General features: G+C 40.9%; 1 protein-coding gene across 4 annotated transcripts in view; it reads left to right on the top strand.

Annotated features, from left to right (window-relative positions):
- The window catches only part of rhobtb1 (Rho related BTB domain containing 1), a 34838-nt gene extending 21645 nt beyond the window's left edge, over positions 1-13193 (top strand). For all 4 annotated transcript variants that reach the window (XM_017714520.2, XM_017714519.2, XM_017714518.2 and 1 more), the window contains exons 4-10: positions 37-222; positions 1559-2517; positions 4141-4259; positions 7920-8070; positions 8607-8695; positions 9529-9634; positions 11407-13193. In XM_017714520.2, the coding sequence (XP_017570009.1) occupies positions 37-222; positions 1559-2517; positions 4141-4259; positions 7920-8070; positions 8607-8695; positions 9529-9634; positions 11407-11576 (1780 nt within the window). In that variant the 3' untranslated portion in view covers positions 11577-13193. The remainder of the gene's footprint in view (positions 1-36; positions 223-1558; positions 2518-4140; positions 4260-7919; positions 8071-8606; positions 8696-9528; positions 9635-11406) is intronic.
- Positions 13194-23122: the final 9929 nt, after the last annotated feature.

The following is a 23122-nucleotide window of genomic DNA, read 5'->3' as shown; positions in this document are numbered from 1 at the left end:
GCTTGATCCACCTTTTCTTCGTTTTCACATCCCAAGGTCCGATGTGGTGGTTCTGTGCTTTTCCATCGCCAACCCCAACTCTCTCCATCACGTCAAGACCATGTGGTACCTGGAGATCAAACACTTCTGCCCACGTACACCTGTCATTCTTGTAGGATGTCAACTGGATCTACGCTACGCAGACTTGGAGGCTGTCAATCGGGCTAGACGACCATTAGCAAGGTAACTACTTACGTTATGGTACCTTTGCTTTCTGGTGCGAAGAGTTGAGAATATTTCTATAATATTCTCCTACAAATGCACTACATATTGTCACCTTCCATAGAAAAATCTCCCAAACAGTGACTTTCCGTGAGAGGGCAAACACCTCTTGTCTTTTAATGTGAGCTCAGGTGAAGAGCTTTAACTCCAAGTCATTTTGGAGCATTTATCTAGGTCCGTTTATTGTGAAATTCTGGCACAACATAAAGGACAGCTGCTGATGTAGATGTAGATCTTTGTCATGTTTTACTTACTCATTTTGAAAACTCTGGTAACTCTTTGCACGGTGTTAAATTTTCACGATAGATGGACCAATAGAAATGGCCCAAAATTACTTGGTAAAAAATCTTGTTACCGTAGCTTTTTTCCTTTGCCATTTTGGCAGCGCACTATTTATTTTCCCCCAACAGCAACAGTATATTTATATCTATACTCTTTGAGTAATGCTATATACACGCCACTTATCCTTCTGTGTCGTGGGTTAAAACTAGCATTTAATATTTTATTGGTCATGTAATTTTTGCATCCCTCAGCCTCATTTATGGGGCTGTCGTGGGCTGGAGGTTAGGGAACTGGCCCTGTGACCGGAAGGTTGCCGGTTCGATCCCCAGCGCCGACAGTCCATGACTGAGGTGTCCTTGAGCAAGACACCTGACCCCCAATTGCTCCCCGGGTGCCGTGGATAGGGCTGCCCACCGCTCCGGGCAAGTGTGCTCACTGCCCCCTAGTGTGTGTGTGGTGTTTCACTTGCATGGATGGGTTAAATGCGGAGATGGAATTTCCCCGGTTGTGGGATCAAACAGTATCACTTACTTAAAATTTTGAATCCTTTTTTGGATTGTATTGTTCTCCTACTACAATACCCAGCATGCTTTGTGTAAATACATCAAACAATGATTAGAATCATCCCCCCACCCCCCCGATAGAGAGACTGAATAAACACAGTTGAAGATCTAGCTTCCTTCCTGCGTTAGTTGGTTAGCAAGAAAAACAAACATTTTAAGCTGCCAGCCCTCGTGAATACACCCCAAAACACTTGTAGTTTTTCAAAAGTTCTTTACACCTTTAAGCTATATCACTTCCTAGTCTTTAATTGGAAATTTTAGTCTTGGGACTATTGTGGCAGCACTGTAAGCAAGTACATATATTTACAATGGATGTAACTTTTTTGTTTACTCTCAGTGCCCCTTAAACAATGTTGTTAACAGTTTTGAAGGACCTCCACATTATCCTAGAATATTTACCCTTCTCAGTGTTTATGTCACATTAAAGTATGTCATTGAAATATCTCTAACAGGCCTATAAAACCTGGAGACATTTTGCCTCCAGAATGTGGAAGGGAAGTGGCCAAAGAGCTGGGTATTCCGTATTATGAAACAAGTGTCTTTGATCAGTTTGGCATTAAAGACATCTTTGACAACGCCATCCGAGCCGCTCTCATCTCCAGGCGGCACCTTCAGTTCTGGAAGTCCCATCTGCGGAAGGTCCAGAAGCCCCTACTGCAGGCACCCTTCCTCCCCCCCAAAGCACCTCCACCATTGATCAAGATCCCAGATTGCCCCCCCAACAACCAGGATGGCCCCAGGCAGCTTCTAGAGAACCCCCTCTGTGCTGATGTCATGTTCATCGTTCAAGAGCATATCCATGTTTTTGCCCACAAGATATACCTGTCTACCTCATCCTCCAAGTTCTTCGACCTCTTCCAGATGGACTTCTCTGATGAGTCCCAGTGCTTGGTGGTGACAGAGCGGCATGGGCGGGACCAGCTGATGCGGACCCTCAGTCTGGACACGGAGGAAGACATGGCTGTGTTGCCCAATCTTTCACCATGTTCTCTACGCGCCTCCAAGAGTGATGGAACTCTGAAGATAATGAGCTTCAGTGGGAGACACCGTCGCACGAAGTTGTCCCTGGCATCTTGGAGTAAAGCATTCTACAGCATCCACAGAGAAACCGTGGTCAACCCAGTGACAGATACTCCAGCTCCAATGACAGTGGTGAAGATGGACCACTCTATCCAGCTGGGGCCATTCAGTGCAGTGCTGCGGTTTCTATACACGGGGGAGCTAGACGAGAAGGAGAAGGACCTGATGAAGATCGCCCAGATCGCTGAGATCCTGGAAGTCTTTGACCTGAGGATGATGGTGGAGAACATCATGAACAAAGAGGCGTTCATGAATCAGGAGATCACGAAAGCATTCCATGTGAGAAAAGCCAACAGGATCAAAGAATGTCTGGCCAAGAACAATTTTACAGGTAAAAAACATTACTTCCACTTGGACGAGCTGATTTTCTACACCACTCAATGGAGATAAACCAGATTGCACAGTATAAAGAAATGATTACTGTCTCTCCTGCAGCGTATGTGTATCAGCAAAGTAAACTGAACAACGAGAAGCAAAAATATGGCGAAAGTGAGATTACATGGGTTATTTTGGTTAGATATTCAGAAAATGTTTGCATTCTAGATCAAAAGATGAGCAAGAGACTAAATTTCAGCTGAGCATAAGTATTGGGACAAATGAATAACAGGTGATTTTGATTGCTCAGGCATTCCATGTTACCTTAATTGTTCTCTTAAAGCACATAAAAGAGCTGTGAATATGCGGAGTACGTGTGGATGTGTTGTAGTCAATGAACTTCACAATAGGGATTTTTTTGGGAAAAAAGATAAAGACGAGATCCAAAAACAGGCAGATAAACATGAGATTAAAGAAAATAGTGTTCTTAACCACTGCAGTAAAACAAAGCCTTTCAAAAACATCAAGCTGTTCCAGGAAAACCACAGCAGCTGATAATAGGAACACTGGGCCTCATTCTCCAACCCAAAGAAATTTTCTCCAAAGAAATTTCTTTTTAAAACCCCCCTTACAGAGTTTTCACAAGGGTCTGGCGTTCATCAATGTTTTTTTTGTTTGGGATTTATTCTTAAGGTAAGAACAGAATCTCCACACACTCAAAGAACACAAAGGTGCAAACAGTTCTGCAGTCTAAGAACACTGTGACTTTGATATAGACTTCTTCTTAGGACCTTTTCAAGAATACATTTAAGAAAAAACCTCCAAAAAGGGAAGTTTTAGGAAAAAAATCCAAGGAAATTTACAGAGCAAGGATGAGTGTGTTAGTATTCATCCTTCACTTAAAGAGAAGCACATCTCATCTGCACCAAAAACAGAATGGCCATGCAGGAATTTGAGTGTGAAGATGCGTTAGAAGGCTTCTAAAGCAAAGTGGCATGGATAGATGAAGTAAGGATTGATCTATATCACAATGATGGGAAAGGTGTGGAAAAAGAGAGGGACTGTAAATGATCCTAAGTATACCCCCTGACCTGTGAAGCATGGAGGAGGTAGTGTTGTGGCTTGGGCACGCATAGCTACCACTGGAAATGGCCTGCTGGTCTTCATTGATGAAGTATTTGGTGGCGGTACCAGCAGGAAGAATTCTGAAGTGTATGCAAACATCTTGTGTTTTCCATGCCCAAGCAAATCCCTCCAAACATAAATGACACACGGATGGGTGGAAAACATTGCCCAAAATAAAGGCTGACATACTGTGCTGCAATCTCATGCTCATCTTTTCATCTGAAGCCATTTTACTTCCAATATGTTTGCTTTCAACTGAATTACATCAAATCATTTTTTTACTTGACTTATTTTAGGCATTAATTGCATTTATGTTATATTATTTTCCTGCTGTAAAGATGACATATTTGACACATTTAAAGCCAATTCAGTGCACTATACATATATATATATATATCCAGTGCAATGTCTTCATGTAACTGCTGTTTTTTGACGTGATGGAGTGATGACATTGATATTAATCAGTGATTTCATAAGTGCTTTTGTTCATGGGATTCTTTGGCTGTCTTGGAAGATGTGGTGTTCAGGTTGGATGACGGCACCATCCATGCGCATAAGCCTTTGCTGATCTCCAGCTGTGACTGGATGGCTGCTCTGTTTGGAGGTTCGTTCATTGAAAGTGCAAACAATGAGGTGAGTGTGAAAGCTTTGTATAATGAGCTATGGCCAGCACACTGATATGCTCATAGGTTTTTTTTACCACTTCATAAAGGATTCATGTGGAATCTTTTTCAGTCTTTAACCAGATGGTGCAAGGTCGCACTGCCCAGATACAGACGAACACACGCGCACACACACTGAAAAGATGCAGTCCAGAGCCTACGCACAAACATTCATCATGAGCTCAGAGCCTGCCAAGCTGCATCACACTTTTCACTAATTCAAAATAACCTGGGCCTGGTCCTTTCAAACACTTCACTGAAAATACAACGCCGCGCAACACTCAGGACATATTTCTGAAGAGGTAAAAGATAATAATAAGACAGAAGATAATAAGCCAAAAGCCAAAGAAAAAAAACTTTTATAAAATTGGATTTCAAAAAATTATTCAAAGATATAGAATAAAACATGCAAGACCTAGACAACTGTTGTCATCATAAACCGTTCTTAAAGCTTTCGTCTTTGAGAGGAGAATATCAAGCTCCACTCTTGCTCTAAAGCTGAAAAAATCCACACGTGTTTCTGTCCCTCCTTCCACAGTGAGACAACAACTCAACATTATGGGTCTGAAAGGACGTGTAGCTTTCAAGAAGTCGTTACTGATAAATGGAAACAGACAAAAAGAAGAAAGCTGGACATCTGAAATGTGGAGTGACATTTCGTGTCTTCTATCTCTGTCTACATTTGTAATTTAGATCACTTGGATTGTGAGAAGCAGAAAATGCAACCAATTTCTAAGACTGAACTTCGGAGGTATAGAAATATGTCTCTACACATTTACAGGTCTTCCTGAGAAGAATGGAATGCTCTAATGAAAGCAAAGAGTGGACACATTACATACTGAAAAATTGTATATAATATTTTTCAGTGTCAGGAAAAAAGTTGAAAACATATTTAACAGAAAATTACGCAGAAGTCTCAAAATCTAAATACAGTATATAGTGTGAGTGTTTAGTTTGACCCATAGTGCTGAGGTTTCTTCTCACGGTGGAAAGATGAACAGAAATGCATGTGTATTTTTTCCCTCTGAAGCAAGAATGAAGCCTGATTTCCTCAAAGATGAAAGTATTGTTTATCTGATTATGACAGTTTTGGCGGCCTACTAGGACTTTTTAGCAATTTTCAAAAAAATAACTCCTGATTTTTGTTCTCTTGCAGTGTCTGCCATACCGTTGTTTTGTCTGCTTGTGCCGATAAAACGTCTGTCAGACATTTAGAGACCAATAAGCTTTTACAACAAGCGTTTATTAGCACAGCTATCCAGTCATAACCGCACTTCTACATGCAGTTAAGTAAACTATCCCCTACGGGACTAATGGAGCATACCAAGTCCTGCATTGTTGTTAAACTGCTAATGGAAAAAAACAGACCAAGGTTTCTGTCTAACAAGGGGAAACAGACGTCATTGAGAGACATCTGAGTTTTCCTTTATGGCCAGTGCTTGCGTGGAGGCTGAGAAAGATGATGCCAGGCCTACTTCATTCTGCTCAGTGATGTGCTTGGCCAGCATCACATGCCAGGGTTACATTTGGGACAGCTTTATTTTAGGGATGGCGCTGTCCTATTTACCCTGAAGTAGTTCACATTTGAATTAGAGACAAAGTATTTTGAAGTCTTTTTTTTTTACTGCTCGCTCACCTGTGCAGTGCAGTCTGTAGAGTTTTCTTTTGAAGCATGTTACGCAACAGGCTACGTAGTTGCGTCTGACTGTGCTTTGCTCAGATGTGCTTAGTAATGGTCTGAGGTGAGCCTGTCATCGATTCCACTGGGATTACCAGAGAGAAGGACATTTGCTGACGCCGTTGGTCACAGAGAAATACATAAATGCTTTCAAGGATACTGTCTGAAGTGACAGAGAGTAGCAGTTAATAATTTAACAAATGACGACGCTCATAAAAAAAAGCTCCAGGTATTTATTTATTTTTTTTAACCTTGTGACTGTAGAGTAACTGTTTTGTTGTCGGGTCAAAAGCTTTCAAAAAACTTCAAGAGGCTCTAAGGAGTATTGTATAAAATGGTTTTCTCCTGGTGTTAAATGGGCATTGAAACCTAATCAAAAGGCAGAATGACCTGTATTAGGCATGCATGATTGGAATTGGCCAATGAAGCATCAGAATGCAGCAAACAAGCAATTTCAACTTTTGATTTTGGCGGATCTGTGTTGCAGTTTTATGACTATTATTACTGTTTTATTATTAATGTAAGTTGGGTAGATGCATTTGCACTGTTTAGGTATTTTAGAATTTGATTTAATGCATCTTTGATGCATATTGATTTTTTTATTTATATATTACCTACATTGTGTTTTTTCTGTATTTGACATTAACATGTCCTGTTAGCTTAGCTGAATTTAAAAGTCTGTAAAGTCTTATTTCACCATCTGTGTCAAACTGCATATTAATTTGATATTTTCATCTTCTCATAGTGCTTATTAATAAGCAGAAATGTATGGTAAATGCCTGGACAGTACTTAAAAAATACTTTAAAAAATAATTAACACATTTTATCTTAAAAAATCAAGATTATTCCTCTAATCATTGGGTATGTGGACTATGGTTCCTGGCAATATGTGAGCAGTGAAGGACTACAGTCCTGCGTTTGTTGCTCAGATTCTCAATTTTCTTTACTCCTTAAAGCCAGGCTGCGCCCCAGAATGATAATATATACTACTTTATAATACTTCATAGGTCAGACTATGCCTTCCAAGTATGGTGTCATGCAGGGAGGAAGACTGATTAATGGAATGGGAGAGAACTCTGAGAAGTGTGTCCTGCTCCCTCTTTTTAACTGTGGTAGGACTAACGTAGGACTGAGGAACAGGGAGGAGATGTGGTGGTGATGGGGTTGTGAAAACTAAGGAGAGCTAGGGATTTATAGAGCATTAGATTGAAAGGATGAAGGGTTTCAGCCACCCCCACCCCCCTCCCCATTTTCAGTTATTCCATAATAATGTTGTGAAGCGATTCAGAGTGTCTCGGGAAGATTTATTATTTGATCCATGTCTACATTTTTATTTACAGTTTTACAGTATAATTTTGTCCCAAGTGAAAAAAATTCAGTGAGGCTGTGAAAAACTGGAATCAGCCATAAAAAAGTTGCTCAAGGTAGATGTTTTGTTGATTTTCTAAGTAAAAAATTCTCCTTTACAGAGAACAAACTTCAATATGGCATTTTCTGTTCTGTCTTTGTGTGCGATGCCTATTCATTTGCTGAATTTAACATTTAAAATTAAACAAACAAAATGCCTTTCATACATTTCATGTTTATTATTTATTATTATTTTTTCTTAAATACAGCAGATAAACAGGAATTGTGCTTTCGCGGAGTGCCCTGTGTAGTGGATGTGCACATATTTTCACTAAGAAAACTTCTTCATATGCCTGTGTATGTACTGAATTTTGAGAAACATGAAAATTTGCATGTGGCCTAAACATTACAGAAGAATTCCTACATCTCAGCAATATCCAAGGCAATGCCAGTACATTTTTATGTTACACTATTACACTATTACACTTATTTTATAAGTTCTCTGTAAGTAAGAGCTGCAGTTATGTAGTGAAATATTGCCCTGAATGCAGGCGTATATGTGTGTGTGTGTGTGTGTGTGTGTGTGTGTATGTGCTGTGTTGCTAGGTCTCCTTCCCCAACACCAGCAGGGTGTGTATGCAGGCAGTGCTGGAGTACCTCTACACCAATCAGCTGTCGCCCATGGCCGACCTGGACCCAATGGAGTTAATCGCTCTGGCAAACAGACTGTGCCTTCCCCGCCTCATCGCCCTGACAGGTGGGCCCTCCATCTCAAACACACCAACACGCACACCTCCTCAAGCTCAGACCGAAGCCATGTGGCCAATACAAACTCGAATCAAACTGCCGTTTTAGTTCCTCCATTCAGTGTTGCTTAGCAACGTGCAACGTCAAGACTCGGAGGGTAAAAAAAGCCAAGACTGATTCCACAAGCCTGGTGTAGGGCAGATTGCAAGCTGTCCAGTTAACGTCATCAAACATTCACATAAAGCAGTAATGGTGACAGTTTGACATTGATCTATGGCTCATGCGTAGGCAAAGGTTTACTTCAGGCTTTGTGGTGCGGCTCCTGTGCCTCAGTCAACAGAAATAATCCATTTTCTAACACTGTGTTGCACTCAGACGCAGTGAAGTATCAAAATGTTCTAGCACGCGGTGATGACTTCACAAAAAGGCATTTCCAATTACTGTTCTTGCTTGAAGCAAGTTAAGATAACCTTTCAAATGCATTCAGTTGAGGTGTCAGTATTGTTTAATACGAGCACTGTTTGAAAAGTCTTTGTTTCTCCGCAGAGCAATATGCTGTGAGCGAGTTGTTGAAGGCTTCTAAGGATGGACAAGACATAGACGGCGAAGTTCTCACCTATCTGGAGCTTGCTCAGGTGCTGGTTAACATTATTTTGGCTTGTGTTTGTTATATGGAGTAATATAGTAATTGCAATTTAGATCAATTAAATAATGTAAAATATGACGCCACAATATTTACAATACCTACAACACTGTGCAAAAGTCAGAGACCACCCGTCACCTGCTTAAGTTCCAGTCAAGTCTTTCATTTTATTTAGGAGATATATCTGAGGTTAGATATAGGACAATCCACTTGTATAAGGAAGGGGAAAGTCAAAGAAAAATAAAGGCAAAAAAAAAAGGATTTTTCAAAATTGGAGTTCAAAAAACAATGAAATGATATACGATAAATAATTTCTGTTTTTTTTCCTGACGCTGGTCAATATCATATCAGATTTTTCAGTTCTCTGTCCATTCTTTGCTTTTATTACAGCTTTCATTCTTTTCAGTTTTTCAAAGAAATCTGAAGGGCTATTTTTTCAGCCTTGGAAGTTGGTTTCATTTTCTGCGACTCACGATCATAATCCCTAACACAAATCTAGACTCAGGTAAAAGTTTACTCCACATCTCAGTTCCAGTTTGCATGTTCTGCTGCAGATTTCCTCAATTTTCTTGACTTAATAGCTTTTTTTCAGGAGAGAATGAACAGAAGCTGTAATAAAGATAAAGGTTGGGATGTGTAAAATACTGAAAAACGAAATATTTGATGTTTAGTTTGTGTGAATTCTGCATAGGTTTCTGTTAAATATATGTTTTGTGAGAATGAAATTAATAAATAAAGATAAAGGTCTCTGGCTTTTGCACAGCATATGCAATTATCAGTTGTGTTATTTTACTAGTACACTGATCTGTTCTTTTCCTCCCACAGTTCCATAACGCCAACCAACTTGCTGCCTGGTGCTTGCATCACATCTGCACTAATTACAACAGCATATGTGCCATTTACCGCAAAGAAATCAAGTCCAAATCGCCAGGTAAGAACATTACAAACACATGTGCAGTGGCACTCAACCTATGTGCCAAATGAGAACAAAGTGGCTTTTAATTGCGAAAGACATGTCTGCAGCATCTCAGACCATCCTTAACGTCTCCCTTGCTCTGAGTGGAGGTAGAAATTCGGCACACAGATGTGACCTATATACTCTTTCCAGTGTCTTCATGAGAATTAGGACTTAACGTTCGTCTGTGATACCAGTGCATCATGTAGAGCAGTGGTGTCAAACTCCAAGCCTGGGACACAGCGGTACAGGGTGTACTGTTCTCCCTGCTGCACCGCAGCGGATTGAACTCGTGAAGGTTGCGAATATTAGCTGATGAGTAGAAAATTAATTTAATCAATTTTCACCTTATCCAAAATATAGTCAGTCAGCCAAAACATGTTTGGTGTCTCAAATTTGCTTCTTTTATTTTGCATTGTGCAAAGTGTATGCCTTAATCATGCATTTTGGGATTACTTAACAACTCAATATGGTTAAAATTTACATAATGCTAATATATAACTATAATATTAAGTGGCCCTTATTAGTCCCACAGTGGGGAAATTTCACCTCCTCATTTAACCCATCCGTGAAGTGAAACACCACATACACTAGGGGGCAGTGAGCACACTTGCCCGGAGCGGTGGGCAGCCCAATCCACAGCGCCGGGGAGCAGTTGGGGGTCAGGTGTTTTGCTTTCATTACTCATTGGCTACATTAGCCTGCTGCTCAAAGTGTGGCAGATCATGGAAACTATAACAAGCAGCTTTAATCATTTCAGTTTCAGCTCTTATGAACCGCTGATAGTTTTAAAAAAAGTGCTTGATATCTTAGCAAGTTTGAAATCAGAGTTTGGTTCCAGATTTCTCCTCAACAACCGAAAGACGCCTCGCCTCAAAGACTCATACCAGCAAGAGCTAATGGTACTCGAAGGTGCTCTCGTCTGTCTTTGGCAACATTTGCATTTGAAGCCAGTGAAAATTTAGCAAAATGTTAGGGATGAACTCCCCAAGCATTGTTTCATGACCAGCAGCAGAATGTAAACTGTAACGTGTCTGTCGATGATTTCAGAATAACTACTTTATAATTATTACTTTAATGAAGTTAAAAGCCAATGTTAATGTTTTCATGTACGCTATTTTCCACAGAATTAGTGTTTTGTTCATATTTTCACGCTACAGGGAAAAAGTCTGAACTTTATTTCTACTATTACCGTGCCATAAGATGCCCAAATAGACCAATAGTTTATAGACAGGACCTTATTTTAGCCACAACCCGGCATTTCAGAGAAGAAAGTGAGACTGCATCCCTGTCCCTCATGGCCACATGGTGAGCCGTTACAGCCCATCGTTTAGAAGCAAGTGTGTTCCAAATCTGACCGTCAGTGTGTGACACTAAGAATGGTCACTAATTAAACACATATTTTTTTGTGTGTACAACTGTTCAAAGCTGTGTTTGAATTATTCCTAATTAATATTAATATTACACATAAAATTGAATTGAAATTGAATGTTAGATTACCTATATTAATAGAATAAGTGTAATTAAGTCATAGTGTTGCTCAAAGCAAAAGAAGTCCAAGTGAGTTAAAAGTCCAGAATGAGCTTTAATTGAGATTCAGTTCAGTCGAATGATCCATAAAGTCAGTATAGGGTTTCATGTCGTCTTTGCCACCTCCAGCCACTTCATCGATCACATTTGTTGTCCATATTATGCAGCCCTGTTGTTAACTGAGATTGTTTGTTCTCCGCATGTGGTGACATGAGCAGAGAACCAAGAGTACTTTGAGAAGCACCGCTGGCCTCCAGTCTGGTACCTGAAAGAGGAAGACCACTACCAGAGGGTGAAGAAGGAGAGGGAGAAGGAGGACGTGGTTCTGAACAAGCATCACTCACGCCGCCGCTGGTGCTTCTGGAGCACCTCTCCCGCAGTGGCCTGAGAGAGAGAGACAGCACCTCCCTCAGGGCCATCCTGCCAGTGCTAACGTTCTCTGTCTTAATGTTCAGATGATGTATCTGACGATGCAATGTCATATATTTATTTATTTCTTTTTACTTATAAGTAATAGGTCAAGCAGACGTCCAAAAAGTTCAAAGCACAATCTGTGTCCAAATAAAAGAAATGTATAGGCTGTTCTCCAGTGATGAGGAGGGTTTGATAGTAAGGGTTGTAATAATAGTAATTATAATAATATATTTGCCTCATAGTAGTCACTACATTACTAGACACAGTAAACAAACGAATTTCCACTGTTCCTTATTACATAGCTCTAGGTACGAAGCGTTTCTGCAGTTGTCCAAGTGCTAAATTCCTGTGCTACTAATCACAACAAACTCACACTTGAATTTACCGGTAGCTTAGTAGAAGCAGCATTATAGAAGATTCACGTCATGATAACACTGTCAATAAACTACCTTCTATGTTAATGTTTGCCGGCACTTGTGACCTCAAAGATGGCTCAAGCTGTCAGCGTGGCAGGGAAAGCGTTTGCTGTCGAATCATAAGCTAAACCAGCCGTAATCTGTGTGCATCGTGAGCGTCTGAGTTCATAGCAGCTCCCTTTTGGTACCAGCCCTGGGTGAAACATCAGGTACATCAGTGCAATAACTCATTTGGTGTATGTAACGAGGGCCAAATCGCACCACTGGACACCCACCCTCCTAGTGCCAGGGAACACTACAGCTCAGTACAGCTAGTCCTGTATTTTTCTACAGCCTCTTCCTTTCCTTTAGCATAGCGCAGCGTAAACAGCTGTGGTGGAATGAAAAGTTCACTCCCGATATTAGAAGGGCTTAGCACTACGGCTTAGTTCAGGGTTTACTTGAAAACTAACAAACCTTAACCAACAGATGTAACAGTCCATAACCACCAATCACATATGCTACCTTCACCGTGACTGTGCTAGACGTTATGTATACTGTAGTGGATTGTAACTTTATTTACACATCAAAGATTGTCATAGTTGTTACAGATTAACGTTATTGGGGATTTCCTCAGCGGTTTTAGGATAAATATGTATGATGATGAATGTAAACGTGCTAAATTCTGCAGACGAAGAATGCTGAGGAGTTCTCCGGCTCATAGTTAGTGTTGGTCAGTATACTCTTGGTATATGTACTCTGCTGTTAAGAACACGTGGGTGTTTGTGTACAATGCACCTGATCGTTGTTAATGTATCGCAAATGAGGCAAGACAGGTGGTTTAACTTGCCTATGGATAAAGGGGAATCTTAATACTTGAATAATAGAATGTTTTTTTTCTTGTCGTTGTTCTTAGTCATGTAGCTCGTCTTTAGTTGTCCAAAGTAATAAGTAGATAATGATGCTCACTAGTACAACGTGATCGTTCTTTCTCAGTGATCTTGGCAGAATTGATGTTGACTGTCGTTAGCTGCTACAGACCAAGTGGCTGGTTCATTTGGTTCTTGCTGTCAAAGGCCTTTGATCTTGCTGGTCATTATCTTTAATGTTGGTTGTTTGTTTATTTATGTATGTGTGTATTATTTATTTATTTTATAAACAGAATGTTCTTTAATAAATGATCAACTTAAGCATAAGGTGTTTCTATTTTTTTGCCTCAAAATCTTCTAAATGATCAAAAGCTGATGGAGGGAAAATGAAAGCAATCTTAAATAACACTGTTTTTGTTATTTAATACACTTTGTTTTAGCCGATTTAGGGGCAATTCAAATTTACACACATGGCGCTTTACGTACTTTTGAATATGTATATTAAAGATATGTATTCATAAGCATACACAAACATATGTTTAAAAACAAAAGTGATAGGGGGAAAACGGTGGTCAGACACCAGTTTATAGCATTAGCTATAACTAAAAGCATCAACTTTTTTGGCAATAACAGCTTTGAGAAGTCTAGTGTAAGAAGTTATGAGCTTTGGGCAGCATTGTGGTTCAGTTTTAAGCCGTTCTTCCTGCCTAACTGCCTTTAATTGTCCTAAGGTGATGAGGAACCTTCTAACGCACTCGCAATTTGCATCATTTTACAGTGGGATTTAAGTCAGGTGGTTGGCTGGGCCATTCAAGCACCTTAACCTTCTTTAGAAACTAGGCTTGAGTCATTTTGACTGTATGCACAAGGTTGTTGTCTTCTTAAAACGTCCATCTTCTTCCCTTTCTAGGCTGATGAGCTAAAATTCTCTAATATGCTTCATTCGTCTTTCCTTCAGTGACACGTAATGCCCTAGTGCTATTTGCAGAGAAGCAGCCCCACGTCTTGATACTCCCACCTCCATGCTTTATTGTGGACATGGTTTTCTTGGGATCATATACTGAATCCTTATTTCTCCAGACGTAATGAACTGAATTATTGCCAAAGAGTTCTGTTATTCTCATCCGATCAGAGAACTTTGAACTCTCAATGAGTTCAGATCTATCTAAATGCATCTGTGTTCCCTTTTAGAGCAGAGGAGTCTTGCATGGTGCAGTTCGCTGCTTATTGTTCTCTGTGAAACTGTTGTTTCTGCTGCTTTCAGGCCGTCCTGCAACTCTTTTTGATGGGCTGCTGGCTCTTCTCTTACTTTTAGTTGTGGTTCCATGAACTTTCCAATTGTGTATTATCGATCCAGTTGTACTCATAGGGATGTTGGAGGTCTTTGCTGTGCCTCTGAGACTTTTTCCATTTGATTATTGCTTAATAATATTGAATACATACGGATACGATTGCATATTTGTAAGTGTTCATGTTTAGAAATTTTATGAAATATGAACATATGCACTGGAAGTGTAAACAACACTAAAATAACAAGAACAAAAGTGGCTTAATACTTTTAATAAGTTTCCCCTTACTGTAGGTCAGGCCTGGATCATCTCATGGGGTTCAAGGGTGTTCAAGGCCACTATAAGGCCCCCCGCAGGCAACTATGAGAAAATCTAAACAGCTGTTTTGACTTGTGTGGGAACACAGTGAAAAAAATTTACTAATTTTAACCTGTCGCTGTTGAGGTTGATCACAATCCTGATGCTCTCCACGTCTTCATACAACATCTGCTTCATTTTCTCCTCCAGTCACTGCTTAGCCACCGTTCTACTGTCTGCCGTTGCCTCAGACAGCAAGCTTCTGTTACTCTGAACGTACTTTGTGCCTGGAGGATCTGTAAAAGCAAGAGTCTGATTTCCTGACAGAGCAGATGACGCCCATTTCCAATGTCAGATATGAAATGTCAGCCACCCAAGTACTGAAAAAAGTGTGATCAATGAACTGTCTACTTCCATGAAGTCATCAGAGGTCAAATAGAAATGTCACCTGCTGTGATATCATTAAAAAAATCCCAAAAATTCCCAAAAAAAGGACTCACTGCTGGACTGAGAATAGTTCACCAACCAATAATATCCGGCCAACAGGGTCCTGTGGGCCTTGTTCTCTGACCACTGATACAAGGACTAAAGGATGACCAACACGATCTGAGCAGCATTAGATGGGCTACTGTCTCTGACTGTCATCTACAAGGTGGATCAACAAAGTAGCTGTGTCTAATGGAGTGGACAATGAGAGTGGGCACAGTGTTTTTAACACTCCAGCAGCACTGCTGTGTCTGATCCACTCATACCAGCACAACACTTCATCCTCATTTCATAAAACTCTGAAAGAAGTCACTGAACAGCTTCTTCTCCTTCAGAATCAGGGCCAGTATCTGTCTCGTGTTCTTTGTATTCTCTGGATCTCGATCCAGATCAATGCCTCGGTCAGTGGTTTCTCTATGTTTTCATTTTCAAGGCCAGGTTTCAGTGTCTTCAGTGACAGACTGCCAGCTCCCCTCCATCAGAGCCTTGCACTTATTCCAGAGCAAGGACAGGAGGGTGGATCTGCACAGACCCCCCCACATCTTGATGTCACCAAACTGCTATCACTGAATCGGTCCAAGTTCATCGCCCACACAAGAATTCCCCTCCACAGTTTCTTCTCTGAAACAATCAGTTTTTAATGAATCTCAAACTTGCTCTTTCTATTTTATACCTCCTGTTTTCTTTAGAAGCTTCTAATCTGTGCTCCAGCTTGTTGATTTAAGCAACTGCTAGACTGTTTACTCCATTACATGCTGCTATTTCTGCTATTTTAGTATCTGACTTATTTGTCACCCTCAGGCTGTGTTATGTGCCAATTTTTCATTCCTGCCACAACCATAACCAAAATGTGCTGGTCTGTATTTTCTGTGCCAACTGCTGTCAAATACCCATTCACGCCTACTGCGTATTCTAAACACTTTCTGTTTCCCATACTTCATGTTCGTACAATATTAATATTAGTATTATTTGCGTCTCGTGTGAAGAATTTGAGTGAAAACTATGTATTGCTGTTTAACATGTTTAAGATGTTGGGTGCAGGCGTCCTGCCTGCCCTTGTGTGTTTTGGCTGCCATGCAGCACATTATCAAAGCTAAGTCCGGGTTTGTTATGTGGGTAAAATGTTATTTTTATTTTTTGTGATGATTTATTTTTCATGATATTTTTTGCATAATATTTTCCAATAATTGTGCCAATTTTAAAATTACGACTCTTAAAATATTATTTTTAAACAAAATTGAAGTCAATTTATATTTTAATGATTCCATTTCATTTTAATAAGCTACGACGGAGGACAATTTACAACAAAATACAAACATATGCTGAAAGTATAGATGTTGCCATTCTTCTGTTATGCAAGTCTTCAGTTGTGCAGGGCCTTTGTTGTCGTGTTTTGAGCTTAATAAGACGTTTTCAGGAGGAGACAGGTCTGGACTGCAGGCCAGTCTAGCACCTGCACTCTCTGATTACACAGCCATGCTGCTGTAACACGTGCAGAATGTGGCTTGGGGTTATCATGATAAGCATGGAAGGCCCTGAAAATTATGGCCATTACACATTAATACCATAATCATACATATTAATAATAACATTACTTGTACAAGTTAATAAAAATGCTAAAAAGGCTACATTAATTTAATTTAAACAATAAATAGATCTGCTGATCCCCAAATTTTTCTGGGGCAATAAATTCTATGAATGAGGTGATGAAGGTGACATTTCAGAATCACCTACAACGTAGACATTCTGTAAAAGTCAAGATAAGGATTTGTTTAGGGGAACCCTGCTTAAAAAACAGCACAGATATATGGGTTCCAATGGGTTTTAGGAGCATCTGACCAGAGCCCTGAGCCACTGGTCGGCCCTCTTTGTAGACATCATGAAGGCTTTGCGATGTGGTGCACTTTTGACTTAATGTTCACTTGCTGTTAGGACACAGTGTGAATTGATGGAGCCAAAATTGGGTGGAGTTGGCAGTGATGGATGAAGTACACAAACCATGTACCTGAGGCGGCACTGCATTAAAAACCGACATCATTCTGTAACGGATATTCCCACATGGGCTCAGGAACACTTCGGAAAACCACTGTCAGTGAACTCAGTTCGTCGCTCCATCTACAAGTGCAAGTTAAAACTCTGCCATGCAAAGCGAAGCCACATATCAACACCACCCAGAAACGCCGCCGGCTTCTCTGGGCCGAGCTCATCTGAGATGGACTGACACAGAGTGGAAAAGTGTCCTGTGGTCTGACGAGTCCACATTTCACATTGGATGTCGTGTCCTCAAGGCCAAAGAGGAAAAGGACTGTCCGGATTATTCTCAGCGCAAAGTTCAAAAGCCAGCATCTCTGATGGTGTGGGGGGGTGTTAGTGCCCATGGCAGGGGTAACCTGCCCATCTGTGAAGGCCCCATTAAGGCTGAAAGGTCCATACAGGTTTTGGAGCAACATCTGCTGCCATCCAAGCAGCGTCTTTTTCAGGGACGTCCTGCTTATTTCAGCAAGACGATGCCGAGCCACATTCTGCACGTGTTACAACAGCGTTCCCAACTTCTTTGGGAACAATAATAACAATAAAGTTTATCCGTTTGAACTTTAAATATCTCGTCTTTGTAGTGTATTCAGTTGAATATCGGTTGAAAAGGATTTGCAAATCATCGTATTCTGTTTTTATTTATGTTTTACACAACGTCCCAACTTCACTGGAATTGGGGTTGTAAGTGGCATTTTGCAATTGTTTTGTCTCATTTGGAAAAAAATACCCTTATTACATTGATGTGAACACTGTGGTTAGTATGATGCCACGCGAGGTTGTATAGGCCTTAAAAAAAATCACTGACCACCCAAAAAAGGTGGCCAAATAGGGGACCACCATTTTTGCCCAGGGGCCTGATGATCCTGGCCTGCCTATAACATGACATAGCGCATAGGTTTAGCCTTCAACTTAGCAAAATTACTTTAAGGAAATTTGCGTTTGGATGTTTGTGTAGGGGCAGCAGTATGGCATGTAAGGGCAAGTTACTGTAAGCCCTCCCTAATCTGTCTGGAACATACAGGCGGGTGTGAGGAGCTATTCCGCTTTACCCACACCGACTTTCATGCGCTGACAAGACTGGGGAAAATCTCTGTTATGTAACTTTGACTTGCGCGGGCACTGTGTGTTTGAGAGAGAGGTTTTTGTGTTGGCTCAGGACTCTGTTAATGCGCTGCTCTGGCAGACTGGCAGACTCCATCATGCTGCGGCTAAAGCGCGGGAAGAGCGGGAGTCACGTGTCAGGCGTTTCCGGGCCGATGGCACACAGGGAGCGAGACATGTTAGGACATGTTAGCTTAACTGCTCTCAGCAAGAACGTGCTGTGAACAAACTATGGCACAAACTGTTTCTCATCACTCCAACATTTGTAGTCTTTGATATTTAATGATTTAGCATGGCAGGGTTATATAGAAACAAACCAAAATACAAAAAAAGTGAACAAACAGACATTTGGCTGACGCTCTTATCCAGAGCGACTTACAGTTTGATCATTTTACACAGGTAGGCGAAGGTGGTGTTAGGAGTCTTGCCCAAGGACCCTTATTGGTATAGTGTAGGGTGCTTGCCCTGGTGGGGGATTGAACCCCAGTCTACAGCATAGACGGCAAAGGTGTTAACCACTACACTAAGCAACCACTACAGACAAGCTGTGGTTATGGTATAGTTTTCTTTATGTTTTTCATTAGTGCTGTGAACACATTAAAGAGGTATCCTGGCCTAAGACTTGTATTTATTATGTTTTCTATTATACAACATCAGCTTGACAGAATGCATGATCCCGGCTCTCAGGGAGCACCATGCCCCCGATCAGAAAGGGCCTGTTGCAGTAGTTGTTGTTGCTGATGTTGTTATCAGTGTTGTTGTGGTGCTTGTTGTAAACTGTGTCTGAGGAGGGTGGACTTTTGGGTTGGAAGTGTCTACCCTCCTGTGTCCTCCTACATTATGCCCTCTCTGTGTTTTATGTTGGGTTAGTGCTAAACTGGGCGTTTCTGGTGTTTGCAAAGACATGCTTGTTGAATACGGAGCATTTGTCTGTATGTGCCATGCATCTTCTACATCTCTCATGTTTTCAATCAGTCCTTTAGCCCTAGAGTGGGTCGTTGGGGCACCACTGATTATTTTCTGACAATCCTTTCCCACTTCTCACTGTTCTTTACCGCTGAAGTTCAGATCTGTCCACCTTTAATGTCATCTTTCCACCTCTTCTTTTGTCTGCTTGGCACTCTACCTCACAATATGGTCCTCACAAAGCCTGATGATCGAGTTATCTGGCCATGCCACCCCAGTTTCTGTTTTCTGACGACAGTCAGGAGGTCCTCTTGGGTACCAACAAACTGTGTGATCATGGGACAGATTTCCTCATCAGGTAGCAAGTATAAAGATCTGTAAGCTCTTCAGTAGCACCTCATTTCCATGGCCTCAATTACTCCCAGTAGCTCTGTTGTAGCTCCGCTGTTTTCATCCATTCTGAAAAAAATTTTGGGTCAACGAAACATTTGAAGGCAACTCACTTCAGGGCAGTTTTGGGTTAACTCAGATTGAGTGGATATGAGTTCACCTATGCCTTCAAACTGAGTCAACTCAAAAGAGCTGAAAAAAGCTGCCTAAAAATTTCAAGTTGACTGAACTTTGTTTTTCACGTATTATGCAAATACATCACGCAGTCCGTATCCTGATCATATGGATCGCTGATCCATATGTGGCGGTAAAGTGCACAATTTACTTCCACCTTTAAGATGCCTCATCAGAAGCAAGTTTTACTAGTCTGTTGTCTTCAGAGACGACGGTTGCACTGCTGTAAGAGGCAAATAGGCATGTTTACATGATGTAGCGATAGCTGGATTTAAAAATTTTGTCCAGATTGTCCCTTTAAAATTTGAGCTGGTTAAAATGTAATTTCTCCATTAAATTGACAATACGGTTTGAATAGGGTTCAACTGGAGTGACGTCAATACTGTAGGTGTTAATTAACCACTGCAGTGTTAATAATTAAGCAATGAGTGTCCAGATGTTAAATCAGCAGTGTAGGTTAGTGTTAATTGAGTAGATGTAAATTTAGCCTAGAGATTTTGGGGTGTAGTCGTCTCCGCCGCCGGGCGTTTAAGGATAAGGTTATCCAGGTTAGAGTTTTTGGTGCATCAGTGATAAAGGCAGTCTATTGTTGTGCAATGTTGGCATATTCAGTTACTGTTGTCCCAGGACAAAGCAGTCGATGGCTCTAGCTATTCATAGACATGCTGCATTTTCATGGCTCAATAGTCTGGCTTACTTTGAATTTGTCTCATGAGTTATGGCAACCTGAGTGTTTAATAGACCAGGTAAAGGAGAGTGCTTCAACTTTTATTGATACATCTGAAAAAAGATGTTGGCTTTGGGAACTGTTTTGGCTGTTTTAATGGCTTGCTTGTACATTGAAAGGGCAATGCCTTTCTCAAAACTACTGTAAAGCATTGCATCAGACATCACGCAATGTATTTCTTTTCCATGTAAAAGCTTTATCCCATGTAGCTTTTAAAGGAATTAAATGCTTTAGACATCTGCTTCCTATCACCACCTCTGTGAACATTACTGACAATGACTTAATCTGTGAAATTCCTTTTGAACAGTCATAAAACTATTCTGATTAAAACTAGCTACGTTCAGAGAACAGTACATTCACATCTAATCTTGTGACTAAAAGATGCAGAATATGAGCTAAATAAAAGCAGTCATCACTCATCAGGATTACAAAATCATTGTATTGATGTTCAGATTCAGCTTCTGCTTCCTCTGCATCCTATGCTGTCATATAGAGTTGATCTCTCTGTCCCGACCGTTGCAGAATGTGAGGTTCTGCGTAAACTGCTTATGTTTAATCCTAAAATTTCAGCTAGATCCATTTACAATTACAGGTCTTTTAAATTCAGCCATCTGCCCAAAAAACAGCTGACTGGAAAGTTTCCTTTGTCTGGCCTCTTTTTAAAAATGATGACCAAGTTTCAGGTTATGGTTGTGTTAATGCTGTTTAAGGTGTCTTAACTGATGTCATGCCTGCATTGGATGCCAAGCAACATCATTAAAGGTGTGCTGCAAGGGTAAATATTAGGTCATATAATCTTTCCTATGTATTGTCACTGTCCGAAAACCCAAAGTATCTCAATTTTTGTTGTTTCTTTTTTTTTTTCAAAATCATGTGGCTCAGTTGGAAGATTGTCATTATCACTCCTACTTTTAAATTGACCAGGGGCCATCCTGGAACAGATTATGACATATACAGTATATATCTACTCATTTGTTTAGAGTTCATTAGATTATCCTTTTCTCTTCATATCACCAAGCTGCAATCAGAGGCCTGTTTTCCACTGTAAAGCTACGTGGATCTCTAGGCCGTACTGTGGTGTTCTGTACTGGTCCAGACTCATGAGTCCAGTTTCTTTTTCCATCTTCTCTGCTGCTAAATCAGAACCGAGTTTTATAATCTTGACAGGTGTTATTTATATCGAGCCCTGCTGGTGACATCTTTTTTTTTTTGTATAAATAAAAATGATTAAAAACTATTAGACAACTTAGTAAAGCGTGGGAATGAAATCCTAATGCGTGGCCATGACTCAGTAAGCCGTGATCTTGCTCCCATGCCTTACTAAGCCATGGCCACGCGTTATTTTTATTTATACAGGACGTCACCAGTGGGGCTCCGTAATTTGGTCATCAGTGTGGGTGTGACCGCTTAGGCGGCTAACTACACCCGTGTTACCTTAGCCCAGCAGGCTATCGCTCACAACACCACAGAACATGTTCGATTTCAGCTTTCTGTTGAACTTTGCTTTCTCAGACGTGATCATTTATCGTCCAGACTTACCCAGTCCAACCTTAGCTTAGGCCACTAGTTAAGCTGACTAGGAGTGAGGCTACAGATCAACTACGGAATGGTTTAGTTTCAGTTTCCTGCCTCAGATTTGAGTCGTTATCATTTCAACTCGTGTCAGTCCAGCTTCTGTCGGTCCAACGCGAACCTGCTCTGTGGTGTGCAGAGCTGGCAGCATTCTAGCTAAGCTAATGCTAAACAGCAGTTTAATATTCAGCAGTTGTTGATGTTTATTGAAATGATGGATTGAAAATCGTGCTGATGGACTGTAAAAGTGACCTGATTTTGATTTTGAAATAATGCAAGGTGCAACGTAACACCAAGGTAAAACAGAACCAGGCAGTGATTGTGTCAGTCATCCCACCAAATAGTCCTGTTCTTTAGCCCGGGTCGTTAACCGTGTCAGGAAACCTGTGCTTGGCGTGGTGTGTAAGCTTTCCCTGTCAAACCATGTCTGTGTGGGACTGCAGTAACCTTGACTGCTGCTCTGAGAGCGGTTCAGCCCTGCAGTGAAAACAGAGGCCGAAACAAACAAAATTACTCTGGTCCAAGTCGCTTAATGAGTTCGAACTTTATTTATATTGCACCTTTCAAACTAATGACACTGCCGTTCAAATTCAAATGTAAGATGTTAAAACAGATTTAGAGGCTAATACACTCCCATGGCCAGGGTTACGTCCTGCTGTGTTTAGTGTGAAGGTCAGTTTTTCTCTCTTAACCTTTGAACAAGTGACTGTCCTTCCTCTGTGATTTGATTACAGTGATGCAGTTTATAGATTAGCATGGATGCACTTTAGAGGCTTGGTGCTCTTTACCATTCTGCTTACAACACATCACTGCTCTCTTTACTCTCTGATTAATTGGCCCACAACACAACAACAACAACAACAACAGAAAAACACTGAAACTGGAATCGGTTAGACCCCATTTACATCTGGTCACTTCGTATCTGATTTGTATCCTAATGAGATTTTAGTGAAACGCATCTGCATTAGACTGAAATCTGATCGCTATATGGAGATCAATATATAAATCAATGCACACACACACTCTTTCTAAGCCACTTCTCCCTCAGGGGAGCGGGGGTGGTGGTGCTGTAGCCTATCCCAGCGGTCACTGGGCGGAAGGCAGGACACACCCTGGACAGGCCACCAGTCCATCGCTGGGCAGACAGACAGACAAACAATGAAACATGTCCAATTTCTCTGGCTGCATGTCTTTGGACTGTAGGAGGAAACATGTAAACTCCACACAGAGAGGACCGTGATCGCCCAGCCGGGGACTCGAACCCAGGCCCTCCTTACTGC

The sequence above is a fragment of the Pygocentrus nattereri genome, chromosome 13, assembly GCF_015220715.1.
Source record: "Pygocentrus nattereri isolate fPygNat1 chromosome 13, fPygNat1.pri, whole genome shotgun sequence".
Lineage (NCBI taxonomy): Eukaryota > Metazoa > Chordata > Actinopteri > Characiformes > Serrasalmidae > Pygocentrus > Pygocentrus nattereri.
The sequence above is the reverse complement of the archived record's forward strand: the minus strand, read 5'-3'. Positions and strand labels throughout refer to the sequence as shown.